General features: G+C 51.0%; 1 protein-coding gene across 1 annotated transcript; it reads right to left on the bottom strand.

Moving 5' to 3' along the window:
• Positions 1-433: 433 nt before the first annotated feature.
• On the bottom strand, positions 434-26,602 carry SREBF2 (sterol regulatory element binding transcription factor 2). Its single transcript, XM_075050783.1, has 19 exons — positions 26,399-26,602; positions 21,744-22,130; positions 20,374-20,555; positions 19,087-19,227; positions 17,194-17,415; positions 15,973-16,087; positions 15,583-15,764; positions 14,592-14,784; positions 13,420-13,601; positions 12,487-12,760; positions 11,334-11,503; positions 10,953-11,121; positions 10,282-10,402; positions 8,603-8,712; positions 7,157-7,289; positions 6,429-6,597; positions 5,001-5,186; positions 3,997-4,108; positions 434-3,322 (listed from the first exon to the last, which is right to left on the bottom strand). The coding sequence occupies exons 1-19, from the start codon at positions 26,478-26,480 to the stop codon at positions 3,102-3,104; spliced, it is 3,351 nt and encodes a 1,116-aa protein (XP_074906884.1). The 5' UTR covers positions 26,481-26,602; the 3' UTR covers positions 434-3,101.
• Between the last annotated feature and the right edge of the window lie 30 nt (positions 26,603-26,632).

The raw sequence follows: 26,632 nt of genomic DNA on the forward strand, positions 1-26,632 counted from the left end.
CGAAAACCAAACAGATCTCCTCGGTCTGAGGTTTAATGGTTCTGACAGTTTTACCAGGGGGAGCAGAGAAACAAAGAGATGGAGCGAAAGGACATTGTTCCGAGCAAGGTCGGGTAAAAGTTTTCCTCCCGTACAGATGCTCCTAAAATTGCAGGCTTCTGGCCCAGCTCTGCCTCCCTTGGCTCTGCTCGAGCCATCAGCCCCTTGGGTTGCTTCCAAAGGAGCACAGAGACACCACACGTGCTCCACCAAGGGACCATCTTCTGTTACCAGCCATACAGCTCCATTTTTCAGGTTATCTGGACAAAGGACCGACAGCTTCCTGAGGTGCGTGCAGGGTTGGATGTCTCCGAAGGACATTTCAGGTTCACCTATGCTTAAGAGCAGCTGCTGGGTGGGATGGAGAGGGCTGAGAAAGAGGGCAGGCAGCAGGTGGTGGCAACGTTCGCCTTTATTAGGTAACAGATGCTCAGGAGCCCTAGAACAGGGTTTTCAGACAGCAGATATGTTCCCCAGGGAACCTCCCCACCACCAGTTGCACCTTCGTATCACAGAGCACCCCTACACCAAACTCCATGTGGATAAATAGACTTTCTTCACATAATCCATAAAACAATTTCCTCCAACCCACAAACAAAAAAAAGTTACAGTATATACACACACATATAAAAAAAGTTGTAGGGACAGATGGGCAGCAAATTTATAAACAGTATAGAAAAAACAGGGCAAAGATCCCTTGCCCTGGAAGGGAGAGAAGTACCATCCGTGGGCGATGCCGTTAGCTACCAGGGTTTCAGCCCAGCAGCCTCCCACCCCCAGCCCAGCCTGTACTCCCTGCAGCCCATCCCCCAGGACTCGGTCCACCGTTCGAGACAAAGTGAAGCCTCAGCATCTCCCTTTTCCAATTACCAAAGCACAAAACTTCCCACGCGTTGGATGCAGATCTGGGAAAACGCAAAATAACTCTGAGGTTGTCACAGGTAAGGAGTTTCTGTATTTTAGGAAAAACCCATGAGCAGGAGGACAGTGTGAGAGCCACTTAAGAGGAGAAAAAGTAGGAGGGTGTGATCACACTACACCCCCCCCCCCCAAAATAGGATCCCTGATAAGCTAGGAAACTTGGGATGGGCAATCCAAACCCCCCAAACCCAAGAGCTGTTCCGCACACTTGGGATCCCTGCTCAAAGCAGACGTGGCTGCCATCAGAGCATCCCCTGGGCTGATCGAAGACAGGCAAGAGCATCCTCAGAGGATGAGCTCACCTCTGACTGGCAGCAGGAAGCAAGGGACCCCCCCCGCCTGCCAGTGGGGCAAGCAGCACAGCCTGCCAGCCATCGCGGCTGGGTGTGCACCAGCTATTCCCCAAATAAAGCAGGGGAGAGAGGGAAGCATCTTCTGGTCCCTACACTGTTGTTTGCAGCTATAGCCCACGGCTGCTGGGAATGGGCTTTGCTGAGAGACGGGTTTCTCCTGGCCCCCGTTTCCAACTTGTTGAAGCCAGGCAACTCCAAGACTAGCACTGTGTTCAATTCCCACAGCACGTGAAATCCCCCTCCCAGATGCCAAAAGACCCCATGCAAAGTGAGGCAACAAGCCCCCATCTTTTTCCCCCTCATTTTGGAAGGAGCTCAAGCTCTCATGCTCCTCTGCAAAAGCCAAATACATGTAGAAGCTTCCTGCAAAACAGCCTGAATTCTGATTTTGCAGGAGTCAGGCTGTAAGGGATGACTGGGACAGGATAGGATTGGGCTGCTGCCCTTATGTAAATGCTTCTAGCTGCTGACACGGAGCACACGCCAGTTACGCACAGGGAGAAGCAGTGATGCCCGCCTGCCAAGGGCTGGTTTCCACATTTGCATGAGAGGGCAACTGCTTTGCACTTCTTTGGAGAGATGCAACAGGAAAGGCAGAGAGAAAGAGGGCAAACTGTTCCTTCCCTGTCCCCAATCCTCCTCCCCCTCTTGAAAAGTTACAGGCAATTCAACACCTGCAAGTCAAACTGCTCTGAATAGCAACGGTAACAGAGCTGGGAGACTCACACCCTGAACCAGTGCCTCCCAGTCCCTAGAGCTGCTCAGGAGCTGTTGAGCAGTTGAAGGGAAGGAGAAACACCTGAAGACAAGTTCTGGGACTGGGAGTTGAGTAAAATAAAAAACTGTTTCTAAAAAATTGTTTCTGCATCAACAAGGCACCAGAGCAGCATTCACCCTTCACGCCGAGTGCAGGGTGCTGCACGTCCACCTCTGCTGCCACCCAGCACTGGATGACCAGGGATGCCTCGGCCTTCTACGAGGCTCCGCTTGTTGTAGGCTGCCACAAACCCAGCCCCCTGCCAAAAACCAGAGGCAGCTATCACAGAAAGGAGGCGCATGAAGTGGAGAGGAAGGGAAATCTGCTGCATCGTTCCCTATGTTTTTGTAAAGCCACAAACACTCCTATAAAAAAACCTGTATAAAAACCGTAGAGAAATTTGCCGGGCAGTACTGGCCCCACATAATACTCTCAGAGCACCTCTGTAAGTTGGGTCTAGGGGCCTTCAGTTTCCTGACACACAGCTCAAGGAAAGCTGGTGCCTTCCTCCCCCCCACCTTGGGAACAGCCCCAGAGCCCAGTAGCCCCGTGGGGCAAGGCTTGAGCAGATCCTCTGTCCCCCCAAAGGTTCCTTTCCGCAGAGGTGTTTGGGAAGAGAACAAGAGGCCCCTGAGGACAGACACAGGGTGTGCCACTTCTCTATGCCTTGGGCTTGTGGGCTTCTCCCCCAGCAGGGATGGGGGCTCCAGGTCAGGGCAGCGCTTCCCAACAGCCCCGGGCACGATCGCAAAAACCACAACTAGACAGATTCCTGCTGCAGTGCCTGAGAACAAGCAAGGGGGCTAATAAAGCTAAACCTGGGGCAAGGTAAAAAAAAAAAAAAAACAAAACCCAAAACCAAAACAAAACCAAAACCCACCCTCCCTCCCTCTCCCACCCCATCGCGATCCCACCAGCATGGCCCTAACCTAGCACTTTTTTTTTTTTTTTTTTCCTTTTAAGCTCCAGAAGGGAAGTCTAGGCTGACAGTCAGCCAGGCTGTCTTTACATGAGGCGGCCCCACGCCAGCATTAGGAGGCGGCGATGGCCGTGCCCCCGCTCAGCTTGACAATCATCTGCTGGCAGTCGTTGCAGGAGCGCTTGTCCCCCACCTTCTCCAAGGTGCGGGCGGCCTCAGCCAGCAGCACCGCTCGCTGGCCCGGGGAGGAGAGGAAGGAGAGGGGGAGATGGCGGCAGGCCAACAGGATGGCTGTGGCTCGCTCCCTCTGGCCCGGCAGGGTGTCCAGTTCACCTACATGCAAAGAGGAGGAAAAAAGCTCACAATGAAGCTACCACCTGCATGACAAAACCCCACCATGCAGGCCCTCGACTGGCACCAGTTAGCACAGGCATCCCTGGCTGGCATCCCCCAGCTGTGCCAAGATTGAGGGGCTCCCTGCGGGTCCCCAGGCAGCTGCTTTAGGCTGGCAGGGGAGAACAGTCTGAGCTGGAGTCAGGCAAGGACTGGCAATCCTGTCTTCTACAGAGACAGTCCCTTTCACTTCACTTCCTAGGGCTCATCCCAGCACCGGCACACACATCTGCCCATTTCCTTAAACCCCCAAGGGATTTTATAACCAGCAGCATGTCTCTTGGCTCTCCCCTTTAGGATTCCTGGCTTCTGCCTTTGCACTGACCACCCGGAACTCTGCCAAGCTTTGTGCACGCGTGGCTGTACGAAAACGCACGTTTTCTAGCCTGTTCGCCGACACCTCCAGCCAAGGGGTTGGCAGCTGGCATTAGCCGGCTTGTAGAGAGCACAGCGGAAGCATCGCCATGAGCCGTAGGCTGACGGGAGCTCGTTATCCTGAGCCTCAGACATGGGGAAGATGCTGTGCATGGCAGCCATGCCCCCCCACCTTGCCTGAGCGCTGCCCCCTCCCAGCCCCACAGGCAGCGGGTCGCTGCCGGTGCCCTGGAGCCCACCTTGCTTGCTGCTCTGGGGGGTGCGCCGCCTCAAGCTGTGCTCCAGCAGCTGGTGGGTGCGGGTAGGGCTGGCACCCGCCATCAGGCGCACGGTGGCCTCGTGGAGGAAGACCTGGAAGGGAAGGTGGGATGGGGGGGAAGAGGTGGGCTGGCACGGCTCGCGCTGCGGCTGAACTCGCGTCATCCCTCAGCCACTGCCACGTCAAGAGCGGAGCACTGACGGCTTGACAACAACAGAGACCCACTTCTCTGCTTCTCCCTGATCTTCCCACCCATCTCTGAGGAATTTGCAGGTCAGGGCAACTGCAAAAAGGGGGAAAAAGCTTTTGACAGGTAACTAAGTGGCCTGGAAAGGGGGAAGAATGAGAGCAGGGAACAGGGCAGAAAACAGGACAGCAAACCCTGGCACTGTGGCCTAGGCGGGCGTCTCACCCCAGGCTGCTAGTGCAGCGCTCTCACAACAGCATCAAACTTTGAAATGCAGAGTTTGGACAATACCAGGACAATGCTCTTGTCCCAGTATTAGACTACACTTCCTCCACAGAGGCTTAAAGCTAGATGGTCTAAACAGAACAGAAGCGGGGAAACCCCCCAAAGAAGCACCCGGTACTCTACAGGTACAGAAGGTGTCTGACCCCCCAGCTACCTGCAGAGCCAACATGGCCAAGGAAGCCTCCTTCCACACTCCCTGGAGGGACTGACCAGGTCTGAAGCCATGTTAAAGGACAGGACACCATAGCATTTGCTTGGCAATACAGCCCTGCTGATGGTTTTCTAGGCAGAAACTAAAGCGGGCACCTCCCCACACACACCGGGCTCCCACGGGAGCCCCCTTATCACCCACCAAGAGAAAGTATGGAGGTCGCTGGTGGCAGACCATCCCACCCCAGGTGTCTGAACGGCTCAAGCCCATGCACACCCCATGTTTCCAAGGGCTGCTTCCCCGCTGCCCCCCGGGAAGGGCTACAGCTAAGCTGAAGCAGGCAAAGGATGCAAGCCGTCACCTTGCGATAGGCGGGCCTGAAGCCATGGGCCAGCTTGCGCAGGCTGCCGAGGTCTCGCTGGAAGCCTGTCAGCTCGGGGGCCGAGGCGTGGTAGGTCTCACCCAGGGCCTGGCTGGCGTTCGCCTGCTTCTGCCACAGGCTGGTGCGGAGAGAGAGCAGCAAGTCACAGGCCAGCAGCTGGATCATCTGCAAGAGCCAGGGGGCCCAGGCACACATGCCAATTAACACAACCCATCAGGTGAGTAACAGGTCATTTGCTACACAGCTGCTGACACGGCCCACGGTAGGACGGCTGCAGCACCCCCGGCCCTCCCAGCCAAGTCGCCCCACCAAGACACACCAAAAGGCACAGGACTTTGCCTTTTGCCCAGGCAGCATCCCTGGGGCTCGGCACCGAGAGGTCTAGCCCAAGGAACAAGTGCCAGGCTGTGCCCAAGGAGTGGCTGTCCCCTCCAGGAGGGATGGCATCTCCAAAGGCCGACACTGACCCCACTCCAGACAAGGCGTGCCAAGGGGATATCGCACCAGCAATGCCCCAGCTTTCTGCAAAGGCTTTCCTGCCCAAACAACAATACTAACTAATGGGAAAGAGCAAAGACAGCCTTGCTACCTGCAGAGGGGAGAAAAAAAAAAAAAAAAAAAAGGAAGCAAAACAAAACAAAAAAAGGCAGCCCTGACACAGCCCACAGCAGCTGCCCAAATCCCTTCTCCCCATCTGCTGCTGCCCCCCAGCACCACTCGCTGTCCTGGCTGTTCTTAGCAGACCCCACCTGCGTTGGCGAAGCGGCGAGTGCCTCTGTGCTGCACTGCAGAAACATTGCACAGTTACTGCCACAACATGCAATGCAACTACAATGCACGACAGCTGCCACCCAGGAGCGACAGAAGGGACCAGAACAGTGTCCCATACACCGTGAAGGGAAGCTCCAGCTCTAGGTAATCCTGGAAAGAAGAGAAACAAGCCCCATACAAACTCAGGAATAGCATGGCAGTCCCACTTCTGCAGTAGAGGGTTCAAACACTCATGAGTGCTGCCTGAAACAGAGCAGACTTGACTTAATGATGTCCTGCTTTACAGGTGTCAGCAACATCATTTGGAGGATGCAGATGGATGCTCTCCATGGGCCAAATTTGAAGTGGTCAAAGCACCAGAAGGGGGAGACAGCTACTGGCAGGAGAGGAGTGAGAGCTCAGCTATCTGAGATCATGCCCAGGGTAACGATGTTGTACTTGCAGCTCTGCTCCTCCAGACAGCAGAGGCACAAAGATGTTAATGCCCTTTGCAAGGAAAGGAAGTTTCCCCTCTGCTCCCATGAGACAGAGGCTGGATGGAGAATGCAGATACAAGGAGGAAGTGATATACCTGCAGCAAGACCAACCATACAACCAAGACAAACCATGTGTTATCCCGGGGCTTATAGCTCTTACATTGCTGAGGACAGTGCTGGAGACGCCGCTGCTCATGTTGAGGCTGTTCCATAAGTGACTGCTGGCCCTCTCGCAGTGACCCAGGGAGCTCTGCTGTCCATCTGCCTTCCCAGACAGTGAGGCCTGCATAGCTTTACAGACGTAGAAGGTGGCTTTCACTAGGGCATTCCTGAAAGAGAAAGAGAGCACCGCTTTCGAGTAGTACCATGTCATGCTGCCACAGGGCAGCCCCAGGAGCTGAGCTCAAGTAGCAACCAGCATCAGCTTTCACCCTCCCATCTTCAAAAGCAGAGATACTGTCATTTCTTAGACAGAAAAAAGATGGAACTTGTTCCTCACCTACACAGACTGCACAGAGAAATGGAAGGAAACTGGCAAAGATGCTTTAGTGTAAAAGAACCAAGATGATGACACCAGCCTTTCCGTCAGTGCGTGAGTATTGTTTGATTTTGGAAGGCGGGAGGCTGTGCAATTAGAACAAAGCCAGAAGATATCCCTAAAGAAGCAATTCTGACACTTCCAGTCCACAGCTCTAATATCAGCCTGCAAGCCTTGACCTACACATGAACCGCTGAGCACATTCGCATGTCATGTTATTGTGTCCCAGAGCACAAGAGGCGTGCAACTCCAAAGCACAGGTCGGGGTAGCCCTACAGGACAGCGTTAGGGGAAGAGCCACCCCCGTTTAGAAGGGGCAAGTATGTGAAAGTCATACAAGGCCTACGCACTCTGACATCTCCAGGGATTTTGGCATGCGCTCCACTTCTGCAAAATGTGACCTCACGGCCGTGTCGTCCCCTCTGAGCCAACCGATCGCCATAGCCACCGCTGCTGACCACCATCTGCATACCACGTCAGGGCCTGTGAAACAGAATCATAAGCTGCAGCCCAGGAGAGGACACCCAGCTCCTTCCCGCTCAGAGAAGCGAGCGGGTGTCAGGTGCCCTTGCCAGTGCCTTCCACTGAGATCAATGCTAACGAGCCCAAATTGATCCCACGGGAACGCAGCCATCCAGGTAAACGCTAAGATGTGCTGTAGGAACACAAAGGAACTTGGCAGCAGGCAAACCCCCTACATCTGACTGCAAGCAGAATTTTGGATGCCAAGTTTGTATTTTGTCAACAGGAACTTACCCCATCTACTTGTCTAGAAATCTGTTGAATTCCTTCTCAGCAAGGCTCTCCACTCACCACCCCAAAATAACAACTCCACTCGTATACACTGTGCCTTGACACTAATCGCCATCAAGCCAGTAAATCAGGTTACCTATGTAATTTTCTTCATCACTTAACATCCCCTCAAAAACTTCCCAAAGCCTACCTAGCGCCAAAGGACATCTGCTCTGCTACTCTGACCTGCTTTTAAATTTCATGACAATATTGACCCAAGTATAGACTTCCCTTTATAGCAAAACATAATCCCTAGAAAAAGAAATATCTAGTTTTCCATCTATGTTTGCTCTACACATTTTAGGTACAGCACAGTTAGTCTGTGTCTAAAACTCCAGCAGCAGTCTGGTCACCTGCCAGGTGCTGCCTGTACCAACACCAAGCAAGATGAATACTCCAGCAGCCTGCTACCACCCAAGCCCAGATGAGCACACGGCTCAGAGGGAGTCTACAGCTCTCATTGTCCCACTAAATATACACCAAGGGACCAAACCAAGCGCCTCCCAATATATGCCTAGAGCTTGCCTACAGCAGGGGCTTCAGGTCTCTGGAGACAGGAATATGTGACAGCTGCTGTGAAATTGAGGTCAACCTGTATTTGGTACAATAGGTAATTAAGTGGAAAAAACCTTCCTGTACCTCAACTGCAACACTGCTATGCTTGTTTATATGCTACACCCTTCCTCTCGCTTTGCATTGCCAGGAGCAAGCTCTCAGCTGAGGGCGCGGGGTTCAGCTTGGAATATGCCTGGCAATACAAATAACAGCAGTCCCACCTGGGCATGCAGCATTATGATACACAGCCAAATTTACAAGCCTTCCCAAGCACCCTCTTCCAGTCTGAGCTGCTGTACCACATTGTGGTGTGCAGCTGCTCAGCAATCAAGTCTCGCTCCAAGGACTGCATTTCTCCTTGCCTGCAGTTTGAGAGGTGGTGGGGAGGGAGGGAACTCGTATCAGCAGTAGTTCCTGCAGCTGGGAGAGCTTCGGTTCTGCAGACTTACCCAGGGCAGACTTGAGTACAGAATTGCTGGCAAAGGGCGGGGCTCCGCTCCCCATCGAGTCCAAGAAAGAGTTGAGCAATTTCAGGTACTCCATGGCACCGGAGAACTCGCTGAAACAAGAAGTAAGGCAGACCTTCGCTATGCTGTCAAACAGGAGATACCAAAGCCTGAAGACATTTCTCATCAGTCACCAGGCATTTTTAAACGACATTGACCCATTAAGCCAGCAGAAAGTTCAAGCTCTACAAGTAACACAACACTGCTGGACTGAAGAGACTGCCCCGAGAGTGGAACACACAGACAGATGCTCAGGGAGAAGCAGCCTCACATCTCCCCGTGCAAGGAGACCAGCACAGAACTAGAGATGACCTGGGAGTCTCAGCTCAACTACAGTGATGCTGGACATGACATACGTTACAAGTTGATGACAGGCTCCTTTTCAATCACTGCCTCCAAAAGAGGCTGAACTACACTGCTGCGAGTGACTATTTGCATATACGCAAATATGTATGAATGCAAGTGACAACATGTTCATAGAGTTGGTAAGAGAAAGTCGCATAGGCAGCAATGATCTAATTTCCTGGGACGTGCTACAAAGGAAGATCTTGAGCTCCTACCCCTAGAGGGGGACAAAAAGCCTTGCTGTATTACTCAAGCTAGTCCTTCCCATGAGGAGACAGGACTCCCACAAGTATACTGACAGTCCACCTCACACAAATCCTGCTACCTTCTCTCTTCATCAACAGCAGCATCTGATCACAAGCATTTGTATTGTGCAAGCAATTAGACAGAACTGCTGCTCATTCTCTGCAACGATGCTAGAAAACAGACATGATATTTAAAAAAAAAAAAAAAAGGCTGAATGTGCAATATTTCCTCTACATAGGTAGGGGAACTGGGTTATCTTCCCACTTGAGGTTTTTACCCACATTTTTGGGGGACAGGATCCTTAACAAAGCTTCCCATATATTTATGTACCATTTGCCTGGCACCAGCACATGTGGAGATCAACTAGAAACAGTGCAGAATTGCTGGCAAAGGCTGGGGGTCCGCTTCTTGTGGAGTCCAGGAAAGAGCTGGGCATGGGTGAGTACAAAAAGTTGCTCCGACTCCCACCTATCAGTCCCTTTCATTTGGTCACAGAACTTAGAGGCAATGACAATTTTGGCCGACATCATCTCTCCCCCTCTTGCCACACGTCACATTTGATTTTTCACTGCTGGTAAATGCGGCACTTCAGGAGAATACTCAAGCACAAGGTAGCAAGCTGGTGGGGTCACTCTGACATGCCAGACCTTCACGCTTTCAGAGCCCTGAACATATGTTCTGGTCTGTAGAAGTGGTAGGTGCATGCTAATTTTAGTGCTCCTGAACATTAAACTTTGTCACAGCAGAGAAAGTGCCATCCATCCAGTCCAGGAATCAACCAGTACTATGCCAGCCGACACCAGAAATCCTTACCACACCTGGGTTCACCTGTGACTTCAGAGGTTTTAACATGAAGAGGCAGAGCTCGCCCTTCTAATAAGCTATGGTAGTCAGACTTAACGTTGTCATTTCAAGTCTTTAATAAGGACTAACCACTCAATTTGCCCCAGAGCGCTCAGTCAACAGTTATGAGCTCTGCCTCAGAGCCTGCAGCTGCAATGAGCAGTTCCCAGCACAGCACACAAGCTTACCATGGCTCCTCCTCCTCTTGTGCCGCTATCTCTTTCCTGGTCTGAGGCTTCACGAGTGAATCCACTGCTCGCTCTAGCAGGTTCTCACAAAACGCCTGATGAACTTGTGCAATAGGATCCGCTAGAGAGGAAGAAAAAAAACCAAACCATTTCACTTGCATACTGTGATAGCCACCTCCCAATACAACCAAAAAGAAGACTCAAAATGCAGGAGCAAGAGGAAGAACAGCAGAGGGAAATTCTTGAGGAATTAATGCAAAGATTTCTAAAGACTAAGTTTTGAGGGCCTTTTTAATTCTTTAATCCATTTATAAAGCTGCAGCCCTTGGCCAAACATCCCTCTGGCACTTCGGCCACTCAGCAAAATAGTGATGACACCGCTCTGAGCAGGATAAACCTTGGTCACCCCAAAGTCACCCCTGACATTCAGGGCCACATCCAGGTTGTGTTCCAGCATATAAAGACACAAGCAAGATGACACAGCACAGTATCCAAAGGGAACAGAACCAGCTCCTGCAGGCTGAAGAGACGTTTCTTAGCTCCACAGCCCCTCTCGCCCATCAAGACCACAAGCAGGGCACCCATACAAGAGCACACTCTCAAACAAGACACCTGCTTTTGTCCCAGAGGTGCACAGACTGCCAAGCACTCGGGACAAAAGCGGCTCTCACCGGGGTTTCTTTGGGTGCAGTACAGGGTCTCTTTCGCAGCAGACTTCACTGTCCAGCTTCGCTCCACAAAAAACTTCTGTCCCAGGGGGTGGCACAGCCAACGCAACGAGTCAGGAATGGCACTACGCTCCGAGCTGCACAGGCTTTGGGCCTGGCTTAGAAAGTAGCTCTGGGGAAAGGAGAGGCTAAGATTGAGAACAGCATCCAGGGAAAGAGACACACCACTGAGGACAAAGGTCATATCATAATTACAGCTCATATCATAATTGCAGGCCATCATGTAATTGTAGTGCTAGCAGATGCCCTGAGCTATGGCAATGCCAGCTTGCAGGTCTTCCTAGAGCTCTGCTTGGAGGTGTGATAGGAGAGGAGACAACTCACCGCTAGGAAGCCGAGCCTGCCTCCACAGCGGGTTTTCAAGCCAACCGCAGCCGTCAGGTGGATTTCTGCCATTGTGCTGGGTGGGATCTTTTCTTCTGCGCACTCGGCCAGATTCACCGCACACAGGGCCATGTGCAAGCCCGAGTAAGCTGAGCTGGAGGGAAGTTTACCTGCACCAGGAGGGAAAGGAAAAGTGTTCAACTTTTAATGCAGTAGTACCAGCTACTAAATGCTACCGTGATTTGCAGGGCTGCTATCCTAAAGAGACAATGAGAACCTGCTGACGCGAGTTTACAACATTGTATGCCTACTTTGTATTCAGACAACAGAACAACCATAACTGAGTGTTCCCTCCACAGATACCAAGGTTGGCATGCATCCACAGCTTCGCTTCTGTGAGAAAGCCCTGTGTAGCTAAACCAGTTAGGATAAAATCATCAGCAAATTTTGTCTTGCTATATTCATCACCACTTTAAAACTGAACTCCTTTGCAGTCCACACCTGTACCTACACAGGTAATATTAAGGACAAGTACTTATCCCTGGTGGCATGGCTGCAATTCACACAGCATGATTAGGCAGAAGGAAGTTGAGCTTGGATTTCTGATGTGCTCAGAGCCTATTAACATTGCAAATTGGCTTGCCAAGGAAACGGCAAAAACAACCGTTCACAAGGAACATTCAAGCACTTCCTCAGTACATGTGCACACGCCCAGGTTTTCAAAGCATATCAACACCAAGTGGCAATCTGCGCTCTACAGATTCGGAAATTTAAATTCTTCCAGCAATTAACCCCAGTCCCTGCTTCCACATCATGTTCCCAAGTGCTAGGGATGAAACAAGCCCTTAACAGTAGCAAAAAGGGACTGCACTCAATCAACAGCTGCTTGGGACAGACTCTCAGCCACCTCTGCAGACTCAGGAACACGTTACTCAAGATACTGCTGTTGCTTTGCTCATTCTTACAGAGCTCTTTTATTGCATGAACCTGTTGTGTTTTAGTAAGTGGCTCCTAGAATTTGTCAGGCTCATTCCCAACAGCAGCCCTCCCAGAGGAGGGAGGCCGTAGTGCTCTGCCTGTATCCCCCAGGATTGGGTCTGAGCCTCCTCATTTGGCAAAACGAGGACAGCAGATCTGCCACCCCAGCTCCTACCTGTTATGTGGAGCTGATGGAGCTTATGATATGCCAGAGCTGCATCCCGAGCGCTGGTCTTGGCCTCGTCCTCGAAGCCTGCAGTGGCCTCCCTTGCCCGCCACTGGTGAGAAGTCCTCTTCAGCAGCCACCGCACCAGCGCCAGCTTCTGCAGGCTATAGCGGATCACGTTCCAGGACAGGCTGCAGGCCAAGTCCAGGCGGGAAGCCGGCAGTGCTCGGCCGAGTACCGACAGGCAAGTCTGCAGGTTTGACGCAGCTGCAGCAAAATCCCCCTGCAAATAACATGACAAAAGATTCGACAACCAAAAGCACCATCACAGAGACACTTTGGGATCTCCTTGGCATTGGGAGGAAGACAAACTGATGCGCAAACTAGGACAAGATCTTTAGCTGAGGGAAGTCAACATAGTCCCAGTAAACATGAAGGCAATTTACACCAGCTTCAAATCTGGCCCTACACGTCTCTTTGCACACGTGGCTCCGATCCTGCACTGCCTGCGAGACTTCGGCACTAGGCGAAAGGAGCTTCCTGCCTTCTCAAACAACCTAGAGGTTTCAGGGTCCCCATATCAAAAGCCAAATGCTGCCTCAACAATGGAGAAGACTTCCAAGAGGCTGGAGGACAGCAGACATACAGACACAGCAGAGGCCAGATTATGGACAAAACCCAAGACCTTGCCAACAGAGATTGCTACAAGATGCAGCAGCAAGGAACAAGGATAGAAGTTAAGAGCCTCCTCCAGTGCTGATGTCCATGCGTCACTAATTGAGGCTGAGGGAGGAGGGCAATCCACTCAAGACAACCTAGCACCGGCTTCTCTGAAATCCCCTCAAGTAATACCATGCTCTTGCAAGTGCCAAGCCACTGCCTCACTAGGCTGCATCCCCCCCCAGAAGACGCATTTGATGCAAAACAACAAGTGAACTTTACCCGTGCCAAATCCAGGTCCGCTTGCTTGCGATGCCTCCAGAACGTGACCGATGACCTTGAGTGCAGCCGGGTCACTGGCTCTCCATGCACAAGGAGCTTTACGAACACGCTCAGTACAATCACTCCATTCACGAGCCACAGGATCAGCGTGGGCATCATCCAGCCGAACCAGCTACCCGCATCTGCGAGGGACATCCCCAAAGGAAATTTAAAAGTTAATCTGGACACCAAAAGCCTAGCAACAGGATGAGCACAGACCCAGAAATATGTCTTGCTATGCTTGCCACATGTGGTATCAACTTTTGCAAAGACTACATTTTAATCAGGAAACACCTGTATCAACAGCTCTTCATCCAAACTCCAAGCCACAACATCCCCAACTAAATCAAAATAGTTATTTTCACAAAACTGATCTATAAAAAAATACATGAGTCAGTACTTAGTTTTCATTGAGTACCTTATATTCTGATTTTTCTATCGGATACACCCATGGGTACACTCAATACTTCAGTGTCATTTTCTGGTCTTAATTAAGTTTACAAAGCAACTCTGAGGAAGCACCAGTCAGGGAAATGACAGCATGCCTACAGAATGCCCTGCCCTCCCCTAAGCTGCTGTACTCTAAACTGTAAATATTATGGAATAAGTGTATTGAACAAGCCAGTTGCAAGACCCTACAGCAACAGTGTTTCTGAAGTAACTCTTCACCTATTATTTATTACTAAGTTACCAATATCAGTTACCTTAAAAACAAATATAAAGTGACCATGCCTCTAAGACTGGCGGGGACAGGAGGACGCCCCTTACCCTGAACTCCTTTTCAAGGGTCTATCCCGAGAGCTCAGGCTGCTGGGCTACAAACGGGCGCCCCCTCTACCTCACCACGCTGAGTAACAGCTGGTTTTGCGCAAGAATGCTGGATGTGGATGTAAACTGGAACCGTGTCCAAGCACTCTGGGCTGGCTCTCCTTCCACGCCCAGCCCTGCAGTTACTACCCCTCCCCAACCATTAAACAAAGGTCGTACAACTCCCTGAACACACAAAACCATCCTACTGAATCACACCCACAGTCCACCTTGTGACCTGCAGCAGCCACAGCTGCAGATGATTTTTGGGGAGACCACGTGTAAACCTGGCCACTTTCTGTGGTCCAAACTACTCTAGTTGTTACCTGACTCAATGGTCAGCACGTTCCTGCCAGAGCCGTGGCGCACCAGGCTGTCAGACTCCGGCGTTCCTCGGGCATCCAGGAGGGATGTCAGAGGATTGAAGGAAAGGCAAAGGAACGTGAGAGCACAGAGGAGTATTCGAGAGCGATCCACCATACCAAGGGCCACGGGAGGAGAGTCAGGCTCATCTTTAACCTTCAAAGGAAGAGGAGTGGAGAGAAAAGTAAGAGGAGAAAAAAAAATATCTGCTTACCATTCTGTAGAATAAAACCACCTTCTGCCAAGGGAGGTGTAGGGAAGGAGAAACAGAACACATTTTAAAATTTGCTTTGAAGATCAAGATCAGCAAGAACGCCAGTGAAGCTTTCCCTAGCTTAGTAAGATAAGGCTGAAGTATTTGAGTGCCTCCACCTTCCTTCTGTTCCCAGTCATTTCAGTTATCATTAACCGGATTCCTGGTTTATGCTAGGATTAACCTCTGCTGCCCTTACTCTTTTGAGGATCTCCCAGAAGACCCACTTCTTCTGTGATATCCACAGAACAAACCTGTCAGCCAAAGACAGCTAACAGCCTTCTGTTGCTGTGGTTACTTACAGTCTCATTAACCACAGCTGATGTCATCGTCCATTTCCAAGTTCTCCCACTTTATTCACTGGACATGCGTATCCCTGGAAAGCCAGGGGGTCTTTGGGTCATAAACACACACTGTAAGTCCACAGAGACTCTACAGGGGCTGAAGGCTACGTACAGTTCTTCTAGCAGCTGGGGTATGGCTCAGATAATACAGCTCAGGAAGCAGTCTCAATAGTTTAAGAAAAAAACACAACACACCCATGCACCTTCCTCATCCTTACAAAGGATCTCTTGACCCCTACAGATCTGCTTGCCAGACATCTGCGGGTTCCACTCTTGAGAATTAGGAGAATTTAAATTCTGGCCCTTACGTACCCCTGAAGTAGATGCCTTCAATTTGACAGCTGAAATCACAAATACCTTTGCATCATCAAGGAGTGGGCTTCCTGGCTCCGAATCAATGGAATAGGGAGAGAAGCCAGCCTGGGATCCTGAGTCAGAGGCTGGAGGAGACATCAGCAGCACGTTCTGGTTGAAGTCATCTATCTTCAGATCCACATCGTTGTCAACCAGACTGCTTAGGTCAATGCCCTTCAACAGCTCTGCAAAAATCAGAGTGCACTATGTACATGCTTCTCGATCCTGCACCCCGCCAGTGTCACTCAGGTTGGCTCTGTCACCTGGAGTAACACTGGCCACTATCAATGCCGCGTGCATGTTACCTACCTCTGTCAAGGATAACAAACTGCAAGAGGCATCCTACATTCCTGCTGACTGCCTCCCCCCTGCCGCACAGCCTCCACAACTTACTGTTTTTTTGGTTAGCCAGCTTCAGAACCATGTTCTCCTGCCTCAGCTTATGGTTGGCCTGCTGCAGGTATTTAATGTAATCAATGGCTTTCCTCAGGACTCCAGACTTGTGCATCTGCGAGGAATTAAGACATACAGAAAGCAGTTTGTTTGAAGAGTGTCAAAGGGTCACTCCTGCTTGTAGGGATACCACAACCCATTGTATCATGCAGCAGCAGAAAGAAAAGTGTGTAAAGGACCACTCAGCAGCTGCAAAGACACTAACAGTGGGGCATGCTCTGTGGGCAAGGTATCAGACTTTGAAAGACACACAAGGACTGGGGTCTCTCAAAGATCTTATAAAAACAGTACAATGGAAACAGATTAACATCCAAATTACAACAGAGTTCACATCTGGGTTTCAGCCAGAAATAGTCCTTTGAAAGTACCATAGTTTTGAAATGAAGTGGCTCTCTTCTGGGATGGAACAAGCTGCTGTCTGTTAACCATCATTCACTGTTTAATTCCTAGATAAGTGGTTCTCTCCTTGCCTCACTCCCTTGGCCATCCCCATGAAAACACTTGCTTCCAAGTTTAGCTTGTAAACACAAGCCCAAAGTACTATGAAGCCACTGCACATGTCAGCTTCCAATTCCACCCAGCAATAGGAGGTGACTTCACTAGTGCATGTATTTGTACAGACCATGCAAGGTATCAAGAATACTACTCCCTGCTCTGCCAGCATGAGGTAAAGTGAATAGGACAACCCTGAACACATGGTGCGAGAAAGCTTCTAATACTTGAGCAAGCAGGAGTTTTTACAACTCAGTATCTAAAGGAAACAAATTGGAAAGCTCTGTAAACCCTCAGCCCTCCTGCAGTCACATGGAAAAGGAAACTTAAATTAAGCAAGCTCTGGTTTGGCAGTTATCAAAACATCCCCTTGGATATTCTACCTAGAGGGCCTATTTAAGTTCGACCTAAGAACAAACGCATAAGGTATAGCTTATTTTCAAGAAATAGTACCACTAGCATAGTAAAATAAACATTTTACAGGTGACTCTTCCTGAGCACAATTATCAAGCTTTCCATTGCACAAGTGTTTCTCACCAGTCTTATGCCAATACACACGTGCATACTACTAACAGTCATATGTACTCAACTAATTCATTTGGTAGAGCAACAAGCACTTGAAGAGAAAGTGTTTATGATGCTAGATTTGCTCTTATTCCACATCTTTACCTTGGCATCTGTCCCCATGACAAGGTCCTTCAGCTCAATTATCTTGTCATTTATGGATGACCGGTAACGCTTTTCAATGATGTTGTGAGTTGTTCTCCTCTCTCCTTCTTTAGGTGGTTCTGGTTGCTTGACACCCCCAGGAACTTGTTTGATAGGCACCTTTTCTTGTCCCACCATCACTGGCATTGTGGTCAAAATGGTCCCATTGCTCCCAACAAGGGTCTACAAAGACCATGTGTAACAAGCGTCACGAGCAATCAACCAATTTAGATAAGGTTTATGATGGTAAAAGAAAAAGGAATAAACAAAAAAAGCATCAGGAAAAGTTTGTACAGGTCAGAAAAGAAGATATGCCAGTTCCTCCCATCTTCCTTAGCTGGCACGAGCATTGGCACAGCAGCACAGGAAGAATCTGTCACTCTGCCTCCCACACTGGTCACCGTGGAATAAGAACATCTCTTGTTCTCCAAGAGCACCAACACTCTTCTGCCAATACCATGCTCTGTTCATCCACTAAATAGAGGAACAGACCAAGGCTCCTCCTTGCTCCTACAATCCTTATGCCCCAAGTGGCCAAATCCACCTTTTCTGTGGACAAATAAAGTCATCACATCAGCAACAGGCAATGCTGCTTCCAAACTGGTAATGGCAATGGTAGAAAGGACCCAACTATGGAAAAAACAAACCTTGGCTTGAGCAATGCAGTTGATCCGAATTCAATTAAATGGAAAAAAATAGCTCCATAAGCTATAAAAATGCCTTAAGATCAGGAACTAAGGCAATGAGTGATATACACTGGCATGAAATGCTCCAACTTGGGCATCCAGATTTAGGACAGACCACCTACACCAAATTAAAGGAGTACCTACTCTGCGATAAAGGATGATGAATCCCACAGAACAGTTGCACAGAGGGGCTTCTAGGACAGTGGGAGTAAAGAAAGCTTAGAGTGCTTAACCCAGCAAAACAAGAATAAGAAGGGTACACATGTTCTCTGAAGTACACCAAGGATCAGAGAAATGGTTATAGAGAGGAAGAGTTATTTCTGTCAAAAGACAGGCTAGCATAAATGAGAACAAACTAGCTGCGAGCAACTTCAGGAACAATTTCGACTCTGAAATAGTCTTTTATTTGCGGATTGTGTCTCAGACGGACACAATCACATAAACCTCACCTCTGTGTGAAAACGTCACCTAAAAGCAAGCAGGCTAAAATCTTCAACTAACCTGGCTGCTAACAAGTACGTAAGAAGCCTACCGTGCTATGCAAAAGAAGTCAAAACTTAAGTCCAGACTTGCAAGTTTATCTCCCCCAGTAAATATCTGAACAGAGATATCTGTTCAGAATGTACAAGATTGTAATAAACGCGTCTTTGGGGCCACAAGTTTCTCAGAGTTGATAAGAAGTGGAGGCCATGAAGCACAGCTGCCACCTCCAATGCATGTACTGAATCCTCACTGCAAATGCCCCCTGAAAAGTAGCTTAATTAGTTTTCACATTCAACATACTGCTATTAGACACTACTGAGGGGGGAAAGAAAGTTCCACAGGTATTCTGAGTGAGCTAGCTTTCAGTTTCAAGTACCTTCCAGAGGTTAAAAACTGGATGGAATTTTTAGGTCATATTCCTCTCCTTGTAATACCAAAAAAAGGTAAACAGAAACATGCCCTTGGTCTTTGCTTGCTGGCCATGGGAGGCTGCCAAAAAAGTACAATCTGTGTGTTTAGCCTTGGCAGAAACAGGGCATTACTCACTGCGGACGTGTCTAGAGCAGCCCTTAAACCCCGTCCCGTTCACACCACTGCAGAATACTAAAGCCCAAATCTCTTCCTCGCGTTAAGAGGAAAGGACGTCAGTGAGGAGCGGGAAGGAAGAACGTCATCCGTGTGGTACCTGCAGAGCTGTGGTCTGAATGGGAGCAGCGAGTGCTGTCAGCGCTGGGTTCTGTACTGCGGCCATAACGGGATTACCGTCTGCTTTCAGGGTTGTCAAGACAAGGGAGTCCGTTTTTATGATCTGAGGTTGGACCAGAACCTAGGTGGAAGAGAGTTACAGGTGAAGGGGAGAGCAGGCACATATTTCTCTGCTGATCTCTGTAGCCAGACATAAGCAATGACAGAGTTGTAACTTTACATCTCAGTGGATGGCAAAAGAGCAGGGCGAGTATTTCTTTCACCTTGTGCCCTGCATCACCTGAATGGTTTTTGTCGGCCCCGGATGCAAACTCTGACCATGAGACAGTCTGAACAGCACTGGAGGGAGGGGAGCAGAGGAACCACCAGGACATTGGTTTCCAAATCAGTCACCAGAGGTAAACGAGTATGTCAAAACACAAAAGAGCTGACGGAAAAGCTCCCTTCCCCTCTCCAATTACACCTATAATTAGCTCGCTACATTAACTGGTTGAGTACTCGGAGTCCAACGTGGCTAGGACAGCCTGCTTTGGCAGATACCTATAGTAGCTTCCCCCCCTCCAATTTCACCACAAGGATCTGTACCGTGAATATCAAGCAGATCAAACCCAACTGTAAGTTATTTTGCCATAACACAGCTTGCTCTTATTTTTTGAAATACCTTGTTGACTCTCAAACAGAGAGCACTACAGATGGCACAGTACAACTGAATCAGAGCAACCTTGTCATATTGAGAGAGTCCCCTAGCCATAAACATTTTTATATAATACAAAGACACACAAGACTTTCACTCTTGTGTATGTTTTAAAACAAAATCACATGACACTGTAGCAGGAAAATGATCAAAGAAACTGTGGCAGAAGAATTGGAAGAAAACATTCCAGTATCAGCTGGCCCTTATAAGACATGGTGGAGATGGTGGACTTGCAAAGAAGCAGGCAAAAGTCAAAGAAAGCTTATTCAAGTAAGGTTTCAAATCCAGTTTGACAGCACCAAGTTACAAAAATATTTTAGACCAAGCTTAGTTATGCAGGTGTTTTAGTGAAAACTGTTTCTGAATGTTGCCCACTACTTGAAGTCACGTTACAGCTCACAACAGGGACTCTCACACATGACTTCCATGAAGTAAAATGCTTCTGGAACACGGGCTGACTAGAAATACCTCTCAAGGAAGACTTTCCTTTCCCCTGGCAAGCCAGGAGACCAGACCCTCAAAAGCAATTTCTTCTTCTGCGGGATCCCTGGATCACTCCACATTTTTACTTACCGGAACTTGCTGGACCTGTGGTGCAGCAACCGTCTGGACCGTGGCTGGCGTTAATGTCTGGATGGTGCCGTTGGCAGCCTGCGTCAGCACTCGCTGGGCCTGCACAGTCTGCACTTGCTGCTGGATGGTAACCGGCTGAACCTGGGAGGACGTCACCAGGCTCTGGACTTGAGGCTGGAGAACTGAAAAGCAGAAGAGATGTCAGGAATAGTCCAGAGACACAGGTCTCTGTTCTGGAGCCTGCAGATGCCCCTAGCTTGACTCCTTCCCAGAGCTTCTCCGTAGGCAGCGTTCATCTAACACATCCCACACGTTGGGAAGATTCCAGTTCCTTTGGTGCCTCACGCAAGAGGACACTGCACCTACAATAGCAGCTTTCCAGGAGGCACAGAGGATCAGCTAAGAGAACAAAGTCAAAAACCTTTGGTCTGACAGCACAGGACTCATGACTTCAGCGACATTACGCAGGACACCCAACCAGCAGCTGCCCACTCCTGTTGAGCTTGGTGGGCCCTAGGATCCTATCTATCATCTAAGAAATCAACACCTGCTGAAGAGGATCAAGACAACTGGCATTCACAAAGGAAGATCCAGTCATCATTAAATATCCCTAGAAGTGTGTTGAGCAGAGACAAGTACTGCACTCAAGAGTTTGGTAGTTAAAAGGCACCTTCATTCTGGACTGCCACATGGGACAGACTGGAGCCTCAGGGCTGGATCTGCCTCCTGCACCCATCAGTGGGAGGACGGGCTTGCCAACAACCATCTTTTAGACATGCTTTTGTCAAGCCTCCTGAGAGCCATAGGAGAGAAGGCCATAACAGAGGAGAGCAGCAAGACAGCTATTGCTGGAAGTAACACAAAAAGACTTAAGATTTCATTTATGATGGTTTCTCATGCTCCCCCAACTCCAAAGCAATGTAGGCAGAAGGGACGCCACACAGGCAGCACCATAAGAAAAGGATCGTCGGGCTTGTCGTGGCTGAGGATGCTTTTGGAGTTTGAACACCGACACCATTTATTGTGAGTGCACCAGGCACACCCATAGCCTGAGCACCCCAAAATGGCGATCTCGCCAGGCACACCCGTAGCCCGAGCACCCCAAAATGTCGAGCACACCAGGCACACCCGTAGCCCGAGCACCTCAAAATGGCAAGCGCACCAGGCACACCCATAGCCCGAGCACCCCAAAATGGCGAGCGCACCAGGCACACCCATAGCCTGAGCACCCCAAAATGTCGAGCACACCAGGCACACCCATAGCCCGAGCACCCCAAAATGGCGAGCGCACCAGGCACACCCATAGCCCGAGCACCCCAAAATGGCGAGCGCACCAGGCACACCCGTAGCCCGAGCACCCCAACCGCTACCTTGGAAACTCGTGGCTGCGTTCTGGTAGATCACCGGCTGCTGGATAATCCTGGTCTGGGGAGCAGAGCTGAACGTCGGCGTAATCATCACGGCCTGCTGCTGGAGCTGCGGCTGGAGCGGGGGCCGGGGCTGAAGGAGTGGGGCCGACCGCGGAGGGGCCGGCGGTGCTGCCTGCGCCCCTTTGACCGGCAGGGTCTGGAGCTGGGGGGAGGCGGGGGGCGGCGGGAAGGGCTGGAGCTGCACCTGGCTGTACGGCCGCTGCAACTGCGGCTCCAGGGTCCCGCCGCTGCTGCCACCGCCGCCGCTGCCCTGGAAGGTGCCGCACAGGTGATCCGAAAACAGATCCGGAAAGTCTCCCGCCTGGTTACTGACGAACTGCAGCATCTCTGTAAAACAGAGGAAAACGCGTTCAATGCCGCTTTATAGCCCGTACGCTTCGAGGCCCGCCGTTATGTCAGGACTCGAAGAACGGCGTGCGTGCGCAGAAGGGAGCTCTGGGTCCTTCAAAGCCTCCAGAGAACATACCACACCAACCTAACACCTCCAGAGAGAAACCAAGAGGCGGCCGGCAGCGGGGCACTGCTGCCGCCGTTCGGGGGAAAGGGAGGACTCTCCGACAACACTTTCCCAGGCTACAGGGTCCGAGCACAGACTAGAACTTAAAGCCATCTCCAATACATCTAAAACATTAGAGTCCTGTTCCATCACTGCTTCGGTCTAGTCCTTGCAGAAGGAAGAAACCAAGCACCTCCGCAATTCCAGCACTAACCGTTCTCCCACCCAACTTCTAGGGTGCTTTCAAGCCCCCTATCCCTCCTGCCCCACTGAGTTATCTGGAAAATGAAGAAATGGGGTAAGCATTCACCTTAACTTTGCTGTATTTTCAAACGTACTGGAAATTGGGGAAAAAACACTAGGGGAAACAACACTTTATAGAACTGTAGCGGGAGAAATCCATGCATGTGCTTAAACCACCAGAATAACTTTTTGCTGTCGTTTTTTTTCCTATTTACCCCCTGCCTGCAATCACTGCACAGCAGTTTCTCTCCATCCCACCTTCTCCAGGATTTTATCAGCCCACATCACGAGGCTCCTACCACAACGCTATAGCTCTCCCTCACAGAGGAAAAAGTTTCACAACCAAGAGATCATTGTTCATAAGTGAAGCTTCCTCTTCCATCTAATCCAACTTAATGCAATTATGCATCCTAAGCTACCTGAACGCTTCCCCTGATCTGTGTGTGGGCGGCGGCATGAGGAGTCAGACATCCTTTCCCACCCCAGGATCTGCCCATGCTGCTCTGGCTCTTCCACAGCTTTCTGAAAATAGGAAGAAAGGGAGGGGACCCACAAACATAATGGAGAGTCTATAACTAAATAATAAATCTGGGCTTAGAAAGTAGAAAATAGATTTCTGATTTATAGGAAAAAATATGGCAAAGGGCCCCTTACACCAGGAGCTTTCTCGTCCACAAACCTGAAGGACGTTGCTGCTGTGGTTTATGAAGGGGGTTCGAAGAAGCAAACTTTTCACAAAATGTTTCCGTGGAAATTGTCCCAGCAATAAGAGGGCTATTAATTTGCTTCTCCAAAATGCTACCCACATGCATTATCCCATTAATTTGTCTGACACTCCTGAGACAGAGTAAAGGGATCGTCCCCCAAGCTTCTTGCTCCCTCAACAAATGTTTTGCCATATTTCTATATTTCTACGATACTACTCTTCTTCCCCTCCAACAGCAATCACTCCGCATCCTTATACACACTTAAGCATTGCCCACGACCACTGCTCTTCAGAGCTCAAGTCTGTTGGATGGAGGAGATGTGCCCTCCTGACCTATTTACAACCTGACACTAAGTGGGGACACGCGGTTCCCCCGGCACGGAGTGCCGGCTGCCCTCCGGGACTGGCCGGACCAAACCTTTGTCTCCAATTTTAACTAGAAGAATGAAAGTTTTTTTTAATGCAATGCCTCAGTAAACTTTCACAAAACATTCCCGGAGCAAGGAGGGCTGTTTAAAGATTAACACTTCTGCATAACATCTAGATGGACATTAAGCAGCTTTTCACCCTCCAACCGACTGCAGCTAAGACCATCCCAAATAACCCTCAACGTGATAAACTTGATAATCCAACTATGTACTTCTCAAACTTTTCATCTGATGGCACTGCTATTTCACTATCAGCACTACTGCTATAAACACATATCGGACAAGGTTTGCTCTGGAAGAGTAAATTCCAGTGCGAGAGCCAAATTTCAAGTACTGTGTTTTAAAGAACATTGTGTTCAACACCGCAGATTTAATATCTTGTTTAAAAAAACTACTCTTGCTCTCACAAGTTAAATCACATCCTTATCACAGACATAACTTTGACTAAATGCAAAAGGTCTAAAGATTAATTTTAAAGAATTAGACTGCCAGGGGATCAAACCCACCTCTTTTAAAGTGCCCGACTTTAAAGTGTTCCTAGTAGCAACACAAGAAAAATAAAAAGCAGGAGAGACAGCAACGTCCAAAATCCAAATCTCTGCCTTTTAAAACACCTTCACCCACACAGAGAACAGACTGAGTGTCCACACTGTTAGGAAGCTCGGGTGCTTTTGGAGGACAGCTATGGGTGCTAAACGCATCACCGCCAGATCACCCGCACCCTCTGCGCCAAAGAGGTCTCGGCCCCTAACGCAGAGCAAGATGTTTCTGCAGAAAACCATCCCAGCCCAACCCAAGGCTAACCAACACCAAGCAGGTATTACAAAACCGAGCCCACCAACAACTCCTGCTGTTCTCACGCGCCCAGCGCCCTAATACCTGGCCGAGAGGCAAGGGCTGGGCTTTGGCTGCCTCTCCCAGGCAGTGGCTCGGCTCTGCCGCACGCTCCTGGAGACACCGTGCTTTGAGAAACGGAAAGCGGTGGAGATCCCAACCTTGACGGAAACAACCCCTCTGCCCCAAACCCAGACCTGCTTCGTGCCCGTTACCGACTCAGGCCTCGCTCCCCGGCGTTATCCAGTGGCCCCCCGCCAGCGGGAAGGTGCCCGCGTCCAGCAGAGGAGTTTGCGCCGGGGCAGTAGGCAGAGCCAGAAGCCTTCGGCTCAGCGCCAGGACCCCCCCACCTGGAGCACGACCCCGGTGAGTGCCGACATCCCAGAGCAGTCGCCGCATCTGCCTGACCGACCGGCATCGTCCCTCCTCCACCGCTGAAGCCGTGCAGCCAGCGGTGAGGGTCCCTCAGCCTGAACGGGAGAGGAACGCCGAGACCTGCCAACAAGGTGACTTAGAAACCAAACCAAAACCCTTGCAGAACTTCCAGCCCTGAGCTGAACCCATGTCAAAGCACAACAAAAGCAGGGTTGTCGTACGTTCCCCCCCCTCCCGCCAGAAAATCCAGGCAGGAGCTGGGGAGGAAGGTGAAGCTCTTTCTCTGAAGTTACTCATCGCTCTGAATCACGCCTCCCCAGGCACACTGCAGTTCAGAGCCAGCTCCAGGTTCATCAGGATTCATCTCTGTTTCCGTACAGATCCCAAGAAATTAGTATGAGGTGCCAAAACAACAGCAAACATCACCTTTGATTTGCACCGGCAGCTTTATGAGGGATAGCTAAGCCCCTTACATTCACATAAGGTATAGTCTTCTTTTACATGTGATAAAGAAAAAAAAACAAAAGGGGGCTATGAATTTTGCTCCTAGGTACACTGCAAATCAATCGCAATCATAAGCTTAAAAGCACTCGTTTAATTTTATCTCCCAGCTGCTAAACAAGAACGCTTCAGGCATCACCCCCCCCAGAGCCGAGCCCTGTTTGGGATTACAGCCGAGCGGAGTGGGACAGCCCAGCCAGGTCCCCGTCACCGGCTGACGGCAGAGCTCACCCAGAAATCATATTTTTAAAGGCTTTTTCAGGAGCTGTTTGGGAAGCACTAAAGGTGGCGTCACACGCGGGTGCTTCCTTTTGTCGCACTTGGGTGGAAAACGGGGATTTTCTCATGGGTCTGAGCTCTGGCGTCGATGCGGTGAAGTTTTAGGATGACACGGGGGGGGGAAGCTGAAGTGGTTGGAGCCGTTCGGTGGAGGAGAGCTCAGCAGCACGGCCCCCCCCGGCAGGGAGCCCCGGGGACACGCGAGGGGAGCCCCGGCAGCCCCCCCGGCCCGCGCAGAGAGGCCAGGACGTTACTTTCTCCAGCCCCCCCCCCCCCCCGCCCCGGCAGGGGCCACGGGTGGGAGGAAGAGTCCGGCGGCTGCGGGGGCTCGGACCCCCCCCCCGGGGGCTCCTCGCGGTGACCGCCCCGGCGTGGCTCAGCCCCACGGAAGCGCTCCCCAGGTGGGGCTGGGCAGCGGCTGCCGCCCCCCCCCCCGCCGCCTCTACCCACGCGGGACGGGGGACTCCCGCGCGCTGGAAGCCCACACCGCGTGGGACGCGCACCCCATGCGGCGGGGCAAGGCAGTGCGGCCCCCCACGCACCGAGACCCGAGAACCACCCCACCCACGCACCCTACTCCCCCCCCGCCCCGGGCGGCAGCAGCAGCCCCGGACGCTCGCGGACACGCGGGGAGGCAGGAGAGCCCCCCACCCCGCGTGGGAGAGCCCCCCACCCCGCGTGGGGGAGCCCACGCGCACCGCCTTCCCCCCCCCCCCTTTTCCCCGGCGCCCACCGTCGATGTCGCCCAGGGTGAGCTCGTCGCCCAGCTCGGTCAGGCTCTCCATGTTCTCCACGCCCAGCTCGCCGCCCTCCATCGCGCAGGGGCCCGCCGCGGCCGGGCGCACCGGCGCATGAACCCCCCGGCCGCCGCCGCCCCGGCCGCTCAAGCGGAGGCTGCCGGCGAGCGCCGCCGACCCCGCGCCATCTTGGGCCGCCCCGGCCGGCCGGCGGCCCCGCCCACCCCCCG

The sequence above is a fragment of the Buteo buteo genome, chromosome 19 (assembly GCF_964188355.1).
Source record: "Buteo buteo chromosome 19, bButBut1.hap1.1, whole genome shotgun sequence".
NCBI lineage: Eukaryota > Metazoa > Chordata > Aves > Accipitriformes > Accipitridae > Buteo > Buteo buteo.

Coding starts and splice junctions, on each gene's coding strand:
- SREBF2 (XM_075050783.1), bottom strand. CDS start 26,480: ATGGAGGGCGGCGAGCTGGGCGTGGAGAACATGGAGAGCCTGACCGAG. Junction 22,131..26,398: donor CACCCTGGGCGACATCGACG/GTGGGCGCCGGG, acceptor TCTGTTTTACAG/AGATGCTGCAGTTCGTCAGT. Junction 10,403..10,952: donor CTGCACCCAAAGAAACCCCG/GTGAGAGCCGCT, acceptor CTTCCTCTCTAG/CGGATCCTATTGCACAAGTT.